General features: G+C 42.5%; 1 protein-coding gene across 1 annotated transcript in view; it reads right to left on the bottom strand.

The window, feature by feature from the left end:
• The window catches only part of FANCD2 (Fanconi anemia complementation group D2), a 36271-nt gene extending 22986 nt beyond the window's left edge, over positions 1-13285 (bottom strand). The window contains exons 1-16 of the mRNA XM_017819852.1: positions 13219-13285; positions 11881-11970; positions 11597-11731; positions 10924-10991; positions 9414-9517; positions 8806-8869; positions 7648-7700; positions 6624-6702; positions 5788-5912; positions 4724-4811; positions 3650-3754; positions 3354-3454; positions 2754-2862; positions 1975-2010; positions 1452-1595; positions 591-725 (exon numbers count right to left, since the gene is read on the bottom strand). Coding sequence (XP_017675341.1) covers positions 591-725; positions 1452-1595; positions 1975-2010; positions 2754-2862; positions 3354-3454; positions 3650-3754; positions 4724-4811; positions 5788-5912; positions 6624-6702; positions 7648-7700; positions 8806-8869; positions 9414-9517; positions 10924-10991; positions 11597-11731; positions 11881-11947 — 1413 coding nt within the window. The 5' untranslated portion in view covers positions 11948-11970; positions 13219-13285. The remainder of the gene's footprint in view (positions 1-590; positions 726-1451; positions 1596-1974; positions 2011-2753; positions 2863-3353; positions 3455-3649; positions 3755-4723; positions 4812-5787; positions 5913-6623; positions 6703-7647; positions 7701-8805; positions 8870-9413; positions 9518-10923; positions 10992-11596; positions 11732-11880; positions 11971-13218) is intronic.
• Positions 13286-13304: the final 19 nt, after the last annotated feature.

The following is a 13304-nucleotide window of genomic DNA, read 5'->3' as shown; positions in this document are numbered from 1 at the left end:
TCAGTTGACTTCAGGACAGGGATCTCTCCCCACTCCCATCTACTGTCTGAGGCTCTGGGCCTTTCCTGTGCCACTAATTGCTACTACTCCTTTGAAATTCTTAACATCTCCAAGTATTACTAGACTCACTAACTTGTGGCAGATGACACAGTATGTCTTCACATCTCAGGTTTTTCCCACTTGCCATTTTTATCTATTTCTTAATTTCACAGTAATAACTAATACAGATACAACACTGCAAATAGTCTTAATTATAAACATATTGTGCCCTAAAAAGTGCAAACACATTAAAAAACTTCTGCAGAGCTGTCTGTCTTCAATCCCCAAATTTCCTGATGTCAGCAAGTGTGAAGGAACTCATACTCAGAGCTAAAAGTCTAATCTGTGATTAGTTCAGAGTACACAGCTTGATCCACTTGCTACCAGTGTTGCTGTGATTGTTCCCCACCTTCTTCCTGGCCTGTTCCATGGCACAGAACTCTCTCTGAAGGCTTCCAACTGCCCCAAATCCTCTCCCCCTAAAGGATCATGTCATACACTAGAAGAAAGTGCAAACACAAAGCAAACAGCTGCCATCCATCACACTCTACCTGCTGGCAGTAAGAGTCAAAGGCTGCAAAAGCTTGTTTGTACATGCAGCTGCCAAAGGAGACGATGGCTGGGTGTGCAGAGTGCAGAAACACCTGGGCAAGTGCCAGGATCGAAGGGAAGAAGTCTTTGATAACCTGAAATACAGACATCATGAAAGACCATTGCTGCTTGTTTACAATACACTCAGTTCTCCAAAGAAAGCATGTGCTACAGTCCATCCCAAAAGCTTTGCACAGTTTAGCAGGAGCTTTCCCACCTTTTCCAACTGCCCCCATTCAGAAATGGGAAACAAGAGCAGGTAAGGCCCACCAGAATGTGTTTCTCCAACCTTCTCCACAAAAAGGAGTGACAGATTGATCAAGAAGCCAACCTGCAAAGCTGCAGAGCTCAAAGCAGCATATCACTTATGGGTGACACCAAGCAAGTCCCAAGCAACACTGTGTCCTTTTTTCATTAACCTTTTCAGTAATGGTAATACATACGTACAGCAAATATATATATTTAGACCTATAAAACATTGCAGTTGAAAAACAGTGCATGTAAACATATGAACTTCTAAAAATACTGTGGGAGACAACAGCATGCTTGGAACACACAGTGAAGCTCCTGGGCTAGATCAGGTCTCTTAGGTTGAGAGATTTTGCCCCACAACAAAAAGTCCATCCAGTGCTGAGAAAAGGTTGTCTCTAAAAAAACCACGTGACAGTTATGAAAGAGCATTGATCTGGGCCAAAAATTAAAAAAAAAAGTAAGTGTAAATAACTGGAAAGGTATAAATAATGCAGCAGAAGGTTAAATCATCATGTGACAAAATCTTTGAGAGAGAAAAGAGAGAGTCCCAAAGCAGAACCAGCACTGACCGTTGAATGGTTTTGGAAGGCGTTCTGCATCAGCTGCTCTGGGATGCAGCCCAGGCGGATTTTGCTCCTCAGTACCTTCTCAGTTTGCTTCCTGTTCTTGGTGTTTGTAGAATGGATTAGCAGCAAAACTATCAGATCCAGAACCTTTCAGAGGAAATAACCACCATTCATTATGCTGAAAAGATTAAACAGTCCAGACAACTGCAAGTCTTGAAGTCAAAATTGAGAAGAATATCAAGACCTCAGAAAGCCCTGACAGATGCAACTGCAAAAAAACCTTATTAGCCCAACAGGACAGAACTAAAGCAGGATAACTCTGTCCCTTGACATTTAGAAGGGATGAACCAAGAGTTACAAAGAAAATGGATGGCTGTTATACTGGGAACAAGACAAATACCAGAAGAACTATCCATGAAACGCCCCTGGCAGTTTCTGCTCCGACTAGAACAATCTCTTCATCTACAAACATGAAGAAAGCCCTTGAGAACACCAGCAGAAGAGGGTACTCCCAGAGAAGTATTACCTTATGGTCAGACACAGATGTGCTGTTCTCAATAGCCTGAGAGAAAACAAACAAACAAACAAGAAAGCTGTTATGCTACAGTACAACACTATATTTCAAAACCAAATCAAAAAAAGTAGACACCAAAGTCTGTGACACACTCACAGACTTCCCTCCTCTATAGTAGGATACCTATCAAAGCTAGCAAACTGAATCTTGCCAAAGAATCCAGAAAGCATTCAAAAAACAAGCCACAAATTGAGTTTGAACAAGGACATTCTCAAATAACATCAGGCTTGACAAAGGAACTGAGGTACTGAGCAATGAAGGACTGAGAACAAGAAACAGTCATAGTTGATACTGAAGTGCAATTTTAAATTAAATTTAGACCAATACCAGCCAATATTGATTTCTAGCAGAACATTTTCAAGCACCTTAAGGCTTCACACAGCTCAGTCTCAATATATGGATATATAGTTTTTCTCTCTTGCAGACAGAAAAAAAAAAACTATTTTTTCCAAAACACTCTCCTAAACATGTAGAAGCAAGTTTGCCTTGCACTTCAAGAGTCTGTACAGAGAAGCCTCACAGCCCTCTTGCAAACACTGTGAAACTGGTAACTGAGGAAGAAAGCAGACTCCTGAAAAGTCACTGCTAATTTGAAACAGAATTAAATCTGTATCAGTAAAATGAAAGGCTAACATTTGTCTTTTAATATCACATTTGATTACAAGAAAGGTTCAGGCTCAACCTAGCAGTCCAAATAAATAAGGAAGCAAGGACTGAAGCATGTATTTTACCTTAATCCATGCTTCAGAGACATCTTTCTGAAATCTCACAGCTAACTTGATCACATCAAAAAGTAGCTTCACACAATTCTGGCTGGTGGTTACTTGGCTCGTGGAAGAACTGCAAATGATCAGAAAGGAGACTCAGTCTCTGCAAATATTGTAGTACAAGGAACAAGGCAGCACAGCAGTCACAGCAGTTACTTCAAGCAGCCATTCTCTAGAGGGAATGCTCTGGCAACAACAGAGAGTTTCAGAAGAGGGTGGAAGCAGAGGTCACAGAATCAACTGAAAATATACTGGAGGGAACTTAAAAGAGATTAACTGGCAGCAACATTATTATAAATGAAGTTTCTTATCCCCCTGCAGACGTGGATGCAGGTAGCTCAAAGAGAACTACATCCATGGCAGGGGAAGCTGGCTGGGCAAGGACTGACAAATGTTATAATAGTACCAAGCAGGAAGGAATAAAGGTGACACTCTTATCTATATACACAAGATAAATTAGGCTCATGTATGTAGCCAATTGTGCCAGAGAGACCAGATAAGGGAGAGTTGAAATCCTCTTGTCCCATCTTACCCTTGGAGAATCATGTAAACCTATTCAAGTACCTGGTCTGGACTTGGCTTTTAATCTTTTTCTGGGAACTGAGGATCTGGAGGGGCAGAACACATGATGACAGATCCAAGTTCTTACGAAGATCAGAAATCACCTGTACAATACAAATCCATGCACGAATCACTGTGACATATAAGGAAGGAACAGGAAAAGCTGAGGAAAAGAAAACACAATTTCCCAGAATAATTCTAAAATTATTTAAGACATTAAAACATACAGCTCCGTGTATGAAGCAAATTCTCTCTGTTAAAACACGGACTGGCCCCTTAGTATGAGAAAAATACTGTACCTCCACTGCATCTGCTGCCTTGACATTTTGGAGGATGAATTTTACCACTACAGGCAAATCTTCCAGTTTTACAGAAGGCACAATGGTCATGGCAGACTGTCGCACCTGAGGAGAGAGCAACGCTCCATCAGCTGGAAAACCACGGTTCTCAGACACATAGTTATAGTCATGTTACTGGGAAGGAATCTTTGGAGAGTTAGAGTCCAGCCCTCTGCTCAGAGTGGGAATATTGTCGGTACCAGATCAGACTTGCCCTGGTTTTCCTGACTGTTGAAGATATCCAAGGATGGAGGAGCCTCCCCAAGCCCTGCCACCTCTCTGATAATTTCTGTCAGTGCTGCAGACCCTGACTCATTTTTCCAGATGTCCAACCTGAACCTCCCAGGCTGTCACTTGTGGCTGTTGTCCCTTATCACTTCACTTGGCACTCCTGAGAAGAGCTTGGCTCCATCATTTGTTAACTGCCTTTCAAAAAGGAAAAGCATGGAGACGAGCAGCCTGTTATGTAGCATCAGCCTTTTGGGACTATGTAAAACACTATTTAATGCACTCAAATGAACCAATTTTATTTTTATTCATAAGAAGCCCAACTCCAAGAAGTGCAGCAATGCAGCATGTCCAAAAGGCACAAGGCACATCATCATCTCTTCTCCTTTATCAGCATTCTGCAGAGAAAACTTACTTAATTATTTAATCACCAGTCTGCCTTTACTTAGAACATAACAGTCTAGTCTGGTCACTGCACTTCAAAGCAATGAATTATTGACAATAAGCAGGTTTGAGACAGGCAGTAAAAATTTGCTGCAGCAGGACAAGTGCTTTTGCATTTGCTAAAACAGCTGTGTTTGAAATTTCTGAATGCACATTGTAACAGCCAGAAAACTTCTCTCTGCTCTTCACTGAAGCACTCATACATGTTACCTTCTGACCTCTTTCCAACCTCAGGAGCTTGGGACTTTTGAAGGCCCACAGGAGGCAGATTTAGCAAAGTACTCTGAATGACCAAACAGCTGCAGCTCTCATGTTTCTAAGCAGGGGCTGGGGTCTGCTGAACTGCTCAGGAAAAGCTCTTACCTCAGCCAGAAGTCCTGCATCAAGATCCAGACGAGAAAGGGCATCCAGGATTGGAACTGTCAGCCGTCTGCCCTGCTTCAGTAAGCCACTGATAACATGGAAAAGAAAACAAATGGTCCTCTTAACAAAGTCAAGAGGGGATCTTTTGTGTATTGTACAGTTCCAGTAGTTTTTGTGGTCACTGAAAAAAAAGCTCTGAAACTGCCAACAGCATGTGTCCCTGGCATTATGGAAAACTTGTTCCCTAAATTATTACTCCTCATGCAGGGAATGCACCTGTGTTTAATCACCACAAGGATTTCCCAAAATTCATCTAATCATTTTTGGCTGGCATCTCAGTTTCTTTTAAACTTTTTCTAGAAAGAAGTTCTACTTTATCTGTGTAATAATAAGAATTAGAAACACTAAGACTACTAAAATTATTGTGTAAAACAAATACACTATTAAAAAAGACAGATGTAAGGGCTAGCCTAAGGCAGTGGTCCCTGGAAGGATAACTTGGTATTAGGTTCTCCAGTTCTTTGGGTTATTAAATATGCTTGAGAAAAGTACATAAAATAGTCAGAAAGTTCTGCTTCATGCACACATGTTCTGTGTTTGGGTGTTTTTTTAATTAAAAAAGTGGGTTGGGTTTTTTTTTTTAATTAATAAAAACAGTGTTAGTCCTTACTACAGCAGAATTCAAGACAAATCAGAAGCTGTTAATCGTAATATCCAAGTGACTGATCACAGACTGATCCAGCAAAAGTAGTGAGTACTTAACTGGATTCTAGGTCCAGGTAGCCAAGAGTTTAACAACTGTTTAGATAAAAGCAGTTTTGGAGCATTGTCTAAATACAATGTCTTTTGCTGCATTGTCTGTGGTCTCTTTAAAGCATAACTGCACAAATGAAATGTCCCAAGCCAGTGCTAGGTGTCCCCAAATGTTAACATACATGTTAACAGGAACAGACTGCTGTCCCAATACTTCAGTCAGTCCCAGAGCAACCTGCATTAATGAACCTTGTGCTTTTCTGCTGAGTGCAAGGGGAAAAAACAAACCAACCCAACCAAATCATCTGTACCTGAGCTCTCTGGCAACCTCACTTTGCTGGGAATCCTCCAGGATCTCAGGTAAACTGGTGATGATATCATGCTGGATTGGTACTGGAGAGACACTGATCATCTGCATTAACTTCTTGATGAGATCCTGCAGACAAGAGCAGGTGAAAAGCACCAATCTCAACATGAGCAAGCAGTTCATCAGCACTACAACAACATTCTGCACATAAGGTCACTCAGTCCAACACCTGTCTGGATTTTTGCCAACTGTCCCTTAACTCATCATCCCACTGAAGTCATGAAGCACAGCATAGACTTTTGTGGAACAATGGTATTTTACAGGTAGGATATAATGATGTTGGGGAGCAAAGGAAACTGGGAAACACAACAGCAAGCTTCTCAGTGTTTAGTACAATTTCCTGATTCACTTAATTCTGGGACTCTCCAGTAACAGCCCTCTAGTCCAAAGTAAACCTGACTGACTTAGGGAAAGAAGGAAAAGAACCACCCCCAAATGTTTGCGAGTATCCAGTATCTTGTTAAAATTAAACAAGAGGAGACTGTAACTTCCTGCCAGCAACAGCTTTAAAACAGGATCACCTGTGTGAATATATATACAGATAGAAATTGATGCAAAAGACTTAAAGCAAGGAAAGAAGAGAAATAGTAAAAGAGGATGTTCAGAAGTCACTGAAGGCAATCATAAAAAAAACAGAAAAAAAATAAATCTCTGCTTCAGCATGTGAATATAAAAACAGTATCAGCTTTCACAGCATAATAACTGATCTAATCCCACGTGACAGGCATTCCACAAGCTGTTTGGAAAAAGCATACATGTGATTACAGCATTGGTACCCACCTGGCTGTCAAGAAGCCTGTCAAGCCATTTAAACTGGTTGACAATGAGCCGGGGGAAATTTGTTCCGAAGGTGCCCACGCTAAACCAGCAGAAAATGGCACAGGTTAGTCAGACTTGCACACTCAAAAGCTTTGCTGCTGGTCAGCAAGAGCAACTAACCCCATTTTTATGTGGTCATTAATACCTAGAAAAAACTTCACTCTTCTTACAGTTTGACAGGAGACAGGTGTAACAACACCTATTTTTAATAATTCCCAAAGGGTTCACAGTGCAATTAATAACAGCTTATCTAAGATCCTTTAGAGTTCTTAGGTGAAAACAGTTCAGTCCCTGTGACTGTCTGTGTTAAACCTTCCTCAAACAAGATTTCATTATGAGACAATTTCTTGGACTCAACCTCTGTGCAGTTTATCCTGCTTGATACTCAACACTGGAGCAAATACTGTGTCAGGAACAGTCTCAGCTTTTTTCTGCCCCTTGACCTGCTCCACTAACTCCATAGTGAGCATCCAGGACAATGGGAGAACAGCTTCAGTGTTCAAGTCTTGCCTGTGTTGTGCCTCAAGATCTCTCACTCTGCTATGATGCCCTATGTTCAAAAATCAAACAGATGTGTCTTCCATTTCCTTTGTTTGAGCACAATCTGCATTTTTAAAAGGAGGTCTGTTTGCACCTCACAGCCTCCTAAAACTCTGCCAGCCACTTTCATCTTTTCTTTGAATAACAAGACACTCCATAGTCTCTCTGCTGAAATAATTCCCAAGCTTATGTCAGTAGCCACAAAAACCACAATCAATCACGGGGTGTGCCTGTGGTGCTTCTGGAAATTTGTCTTCTGCTTTATGCACCCACAAATTTGGAGCCATGGTGCCTCACATATAATTTTACACATGTATGAAGAAAAAAACCACATAAGTGCAAACAGTCATTCAGGTAAATTTGAAGTAACAGTTAAAGTCAAACAGCTGGTGATTGTCCAAAAGAAATTTAATTTCAAGGCAGAGAGAGGCCAGTTTATACTCACACGTCAAAAAAGAATTCAGGGATCTTCTCCAACAACAGTGTTATGACAGCAGGCTAAAAGAAAGGGGAAAAGACAGTGTTAGGGTGATTTACTGGTTGTGTTGTGGCATTGCCACCAAACTGAACTTTCACAAAAGATGAAACAGAGAATAAAATACTCCAAAAGACCAATAAAAGTATTTCCTGTATAAAGAAATCTCTTGCCTAATGCCAGAAAGGAGGCAAACAGCCTGAAAAGTGAAAACCACCAATGCCAAGAGTGGTATAAACTATCCACTTAATCCAACAGAATCAGAGCATACAGGCAGGATGTACAATGCCTCTGGGCCAACCTCTCTTAAACCTCTCTTTCTCAGACCCAGCTGAGTTGTTTTTCACCACACAGGAAACTAAAACATCAACTTTAGATAAGTTTGTAAACAGTGCCCACATGCTTTTGTCATTCCCTTTGCAGCTCTAATTCTTTGCCCCTTTAATCCTGGACCAAATGCAATTCTAAAACTGTATTTAAGATAAGAACTTTTAAAACATTTTAATTATAAGAGGATTGAAATCCACAGCTGCACTCAGGTTTCCCATGCCTTGGTGAGACATCTGTCATCTTCAACTCCATACACATCTCTATGCAATCTGTATACAGCTTAACAATTTGTTCTTGCCAGCAGGTTGCTCGGTGTCTTACCCATTTTTAAACACTTTTAAGATTCAAATTCCTCCAATAATGGAGTTTCAGTCACCTCTCTAGCCTACGTGTTCTACCACTTAAAAAAACCCCAACATTGTCCACAGTGGAAATGGTCACATCCTATCAGAATTTCCCATGGTTGACCTGAGCCATCATCTCTCATTCTGCCCCTGTTCACCTTTGAGAAGAACCTGTCTGTGTTCCCTACACCATGCAACCAGATATTTGAAGACCACAAAATTTCCCTTAATCTTCTCTTAAGACTGAAGAAACCCAGTTCCCCTTGTCTCTGCTCGTATGCCATGTGCCTCAGAACCTGAGCATCTTTGTGTCCCTAAAGAAACTACAAACTGGGCACTATTCCAGACACAGCCTCACCTGCCTCACAAACAGTTCTATTAATCCTTTATTTACATAAGCAAAAGGATCCCTACAATCAACACCATTGTAAAGAGCAAACTAAGGTGCCCCTACCTGTAAGATCTTAATTCCAAGCAGCAGTTTAATGAGGCTTTCACAATACGAGTGCACCAGATTCCTGCAAGATGAAAGATTCCACCACAGTTGTAACAAAAACATGTCAGAACAGGCTGTAACTCTTTCCATGACTGTTTTTTTTGAAAAACCACATATGACGACTTACAGTAACATGTGGTAACCACAGTTTTAAAACTGCACTTCAGCTCTGAACCAGCTCACTCTCTACAAGACTAGTGTGAGTTGGAAATGCAAAAGTCTGTGGTTAAGTTCTATCTCCTGGAAAAAAAATCTCAAAAAGGAAATGATCTTCACCAGCTCTGCCAAATTTTTTTTTCCCCTCCAGGATGTGGTTCTTGCCATAAAATGCCATGGAGGCCAATACGTGCCATGGGCAGAGAGTAAACTCTGTGACTTGCCACTTGGAGCTCACTGCTATTGAACAGCAGTGCACTACACCAGCCACTCCTTGCAGTGTATGAGCTGGAGCTATGGCCCTTCCCTCCACTCTGCTCAGTGTTACAGGACATTTGACTGGAGCATTTAACAGGACATTTAACATTTAAGCTCTGACTAAAGGGGAAGGCAAAATACATTTTCTCTACCTCGACCCCTCAGTCCGTATGGGAGCGCACGGCAAAAGACAGTTCTTGAACTGGTTCCTGTCCTTGATGTGAGATTCCAAGCCACTGATAAACTGCTTCACAACCTGCAAAGCAGAGGGAAGTTATCCAGCCTGAAGAGATGCCCCACTCAGCTGCTGTCCTTTAGGAAGCATTTTGCAAGAAGATACTGAACACAGGGAAGAGGTAAGCCAAGGAACTGCAGACAGACAGAAACTGTGAGGAAGGAATGATGGATAATAAATGAACTCTAGTCTAGACCATTTCCAAAAGGAAACACTGATTGTTCTGCAAAATAACTCCAAAACATGTGTCTCACATTTTACCTTGATTTAAACAGGCTTTGCCTTTCTTCCTATTCAGCTGAGACAGTGACATTTCATATGACAAGACCTGCACCCAAAAAACATTCGCAGTTCAATCATTGGCCCCCAGACTTTCACACTGGGCTTGCTGACTGGAGAGGAGCATCACAACGTGGCAGTTTTAATGCTGCCGGCTCCCACCCAACACAAAACCAAACACAGCCTCCACCACAAAGTTAAGCAAGTGATTTTCCTCCCATAAGAGTCTTTATCTATTGACTAATACTGCCAGTGAATTATTCTGATAGGGCATAGTGGTGGAAATGCAGAACTTTTCCTTGGAATCGTGCGAAGGCAATCTTGGAGTATTGTCCTGGTTTCAGCTGGGATAGAGTTAATTTTCTTCCTAGTGGCTGGCACAGTGCTGTGTTTTGGATTTAGGATGAGAACAGTGTTGATAAGCCACTGATGTTTTAGTTGTTGCTGAGCAGGCCCTGCACAGAGTCAGGGACTTTTCAGCTCCTCACCCCAGCAGTGAGGAGGTTTGGGGGCACAAGAAGCTGGGAGGGGTCACAGCCAGGACAGCTGATCCCAAATGGCTCAAGGGATATTCCAGGCCATGTGGCACCATGCTCAGTATATGAACTATGGGAAAGCTGGATGGGGCCACTGCTTGGGAACTGACTGGGCATTGGTCAGCAGGCAGTGAGCAACTGCACTGGGCATTAATTGTTTTGTATATTCTAATTTTTTATCATTATCACTGTCATCATTACTATTCTCTATTCCATTTCTGTTCTATTAAACTGCCTTTATCTCAACTTCCAAATTCCCCCCCCTCAATTCTCTCCCCCATCCCACTGTGGGAGGAGGGAGTGAATGAATGGCTGTGTGTTCAGCTGGTAAACTATGACCAGCACACACACCAAGGCTGTAATAACAGAGGCACAGGCTGGTCATCTTTTTCTGACTATTCAGATATAGCAGCTGAGAAGAAACAGAAGCATCAGAAGGACAACAGGACCAAAAAGCTGGAACAGTGACATTGAGAGAACTGGAAAATCTGGACCACAGAAATCCAAGATAAGCTACTGTGTTGCACACTTTTGTCTGGACAGGCAGCTGCATTTGCATTTTTTGCTATTCAGCAAACAGTTTTAAAGGGGGTTCCTGCCAAAGTTACTTACAGCTGGGTAAGTAGGGTGCTTCTCCAGGGCCAGGCAGAGCTTCTTCTGGAAAGCCATTTGATCGACAGCTATGGAGAAAGTTTAAAAAGAAAATAAAGAACCTGATACATTTTATCCACAGAACATCACATCAACAGCTACACCAAATACAAGTTCTCGAGCCCATCCACCAAGACTTCTGCATTTGCTCTACTGAGAAGTCCAGTTAGCAAAAGCCTGAGTGGAATCACCATTTGTGCTTTCTCCAGTCAGGGCTGAGAGTAGCTGACAGCATTGAAAAGGCTTAGCACAAGAATTCCTGAAAGCCTCGTCTGAGCTGAAAGGCAACAATGACATGTTTGTTTTCCCATCTTAGAGTTCCCGCCTCTGTAATTCAACACTGTAATCACAGATGCAGTCTAATCTTCTTCCATACTCCAATAATCTTTCAGAAGTCCTTAGACTTAGCGTGTATACACCAAAAAAACTGGTATAAGGGGGTTAGGTGATGCACTGAATTCAGCAGGAATAAGAGGTACATAACAAATAAGAGGCCAGATGAAGGTTTGCTTGAATTTTGGAACGAGCTGGCTTAAGCATTTTTACTCTGCAAGTAAAACACATCTTTTCTTTATACCAGACATCTTTGCAGGTTTTCAGCTACAAGCAGAAAGAGCAAGTGTTAAACTCCTACCTATTTCATTCTGTCCCTCCCCAGCTTTCAGCACAATTCCAGATGTTCTAAGGAGCTCTTCAAAGACTCCTTCACCCTCCACTCCAAAGTGGGCAGAGACATTTTCCTTATCATAAATCCGCGATTTCTTTGTTTCTGTGAAAACAAGACATATATTAAAAAAATCAACAGTGTCTTTAACAATCAGCAATATCAAAATTGCCATTTTGGCCTTCTCCCTGCTCGGGAGTCACTGCCTCTACCAAGGGGTTTCCACCCCTGTAAGATTATACCCGAGCACCTACTTGCCAAGTCTGTCTTGCAGCTCTCTTCAGAAGCTTCACCTTTTGACAATTTTCTTTTTGAAACCATGGTAACAAAACCTTTGCTGTTGCCTGTAAAAAGGCAGAAAAGATACGAGTTTTAAGTTCATGTTTTTTTAAGCAAATCAGGGATGTATTAGTGAATAGTGCAAGGGAATGTTCCAGAGACTGAAACTGTTCAAAGAAAGACAGACTGCCTGGGTAACCAGTATCACACACATTCTTCTGCTGTACAGTCTGAAATTTCAGAGCTTGTCATATTTAAACTGCTTAATACATCACTTTTTTCTAAAATTCAGTTTCTCAGAAAACAGAGCTTGGCTTTCCATTCATACACCAAGCAAATTAAATGGCAAGTTAAAGTGAGCAGCTATGAGGTCTCAGATCATACACACTGACCTAAACTCATGATCCTCTCCCCGTGCCTGGAGAAAGCAATAAAGGATTCACAGGTGAGTGCTTATGAGCCCAACCTCGTTAACTGCCCCTGTTCATGTTCCCAACCCACTACCACGACAAATGAGTTCTGTCAGCACAAACCTCCATCCAACCTGCCCTCTTCTAGGGGGTGTCAGTGATTAAAAAGAAAAAATAAATCTTGACTTACCTTTAAAAGTCAAAGGTTGTTAAAAAAAGATGCAGGAAAGAGGATTAACATTGGATTTCAATTAATTCTAGGAACACTGGAGTCCCAGTTTATCACACTAACTTTCAATTGTTTGGCGGACACTAGTAAAATGGGTTACATAAAATATCAGTGTGGAACTGTAAAAATTCAAGACCAAAAATGCAGTAAGCATTTTGTGGCTGTTCTAATAATATAAATACCTCAAAGGCAGGTGCCCAGGCGATGGTGCCAGACTTTTTTGGGTGGTGCCCAGGGACAGCACGAGGAGCAATGGCCATAAACTAAAACAGAAGTTTCACCTCCAGCTGAGGAAGGACTTCTTTCCATTCAGGGTGGCAAAGTACGGGAACAGGCTGCCCAGGGAGGGTGTGGAATGTCTCCAGAGAGGGAGACTCCACACCCACCTGGACGCGCTCCTGCGCCACCTGCTCCAGGTGAGCCTGCCTGGGCAGGGGGGTTGGACTGGGTGATACCCAGACGTCCCTTCCAACCGTGACAATTCTGTGACTTGGCTCTGGACGCGAAGCGCACCCTGTCAGCCCACAGAAGGGAAGCCTCTCTCCATCGCACCTGCTCCCAAAGGCTCGGCAGTGCCCGCGGCAGCCATTTCACCTCAGCTCAGCTCACCTGAGCCGAGTCCACCCCGCCGCGCCTCCCCTCACCTCCCCTCACCTCCCCTCACCTCCCCTCACCTCAGGGCGGGCGGGTCCCTCCGCTCTCCCCTCACGCCGTTCCCGCCGCTCCCGCTCGAGTTTCCCGCCCGCTCCGCCCTCTCCTT

Source organism: Lepidothrix coronata, unplaced genomic scaffold, assembly GCF_001604755.1.
Source record: "Lepidothrix coronata isolate B3197 unplaced genomic scaffold, Lepidothrix_coronata-1.0 Scaffold78, whole genome shotgun sequence".
NCBI classification, from domain to species: Eukaryota; Metazoa; Chordata; class Aves; order Passeriformes; family Pipridae; genus Lepidothrix; species Lepidothrix coronata.
Note: the sequence above shows the minus strand (reverse complement) of the source record. Positions and strands in the feature narration are given on the sequence as shown.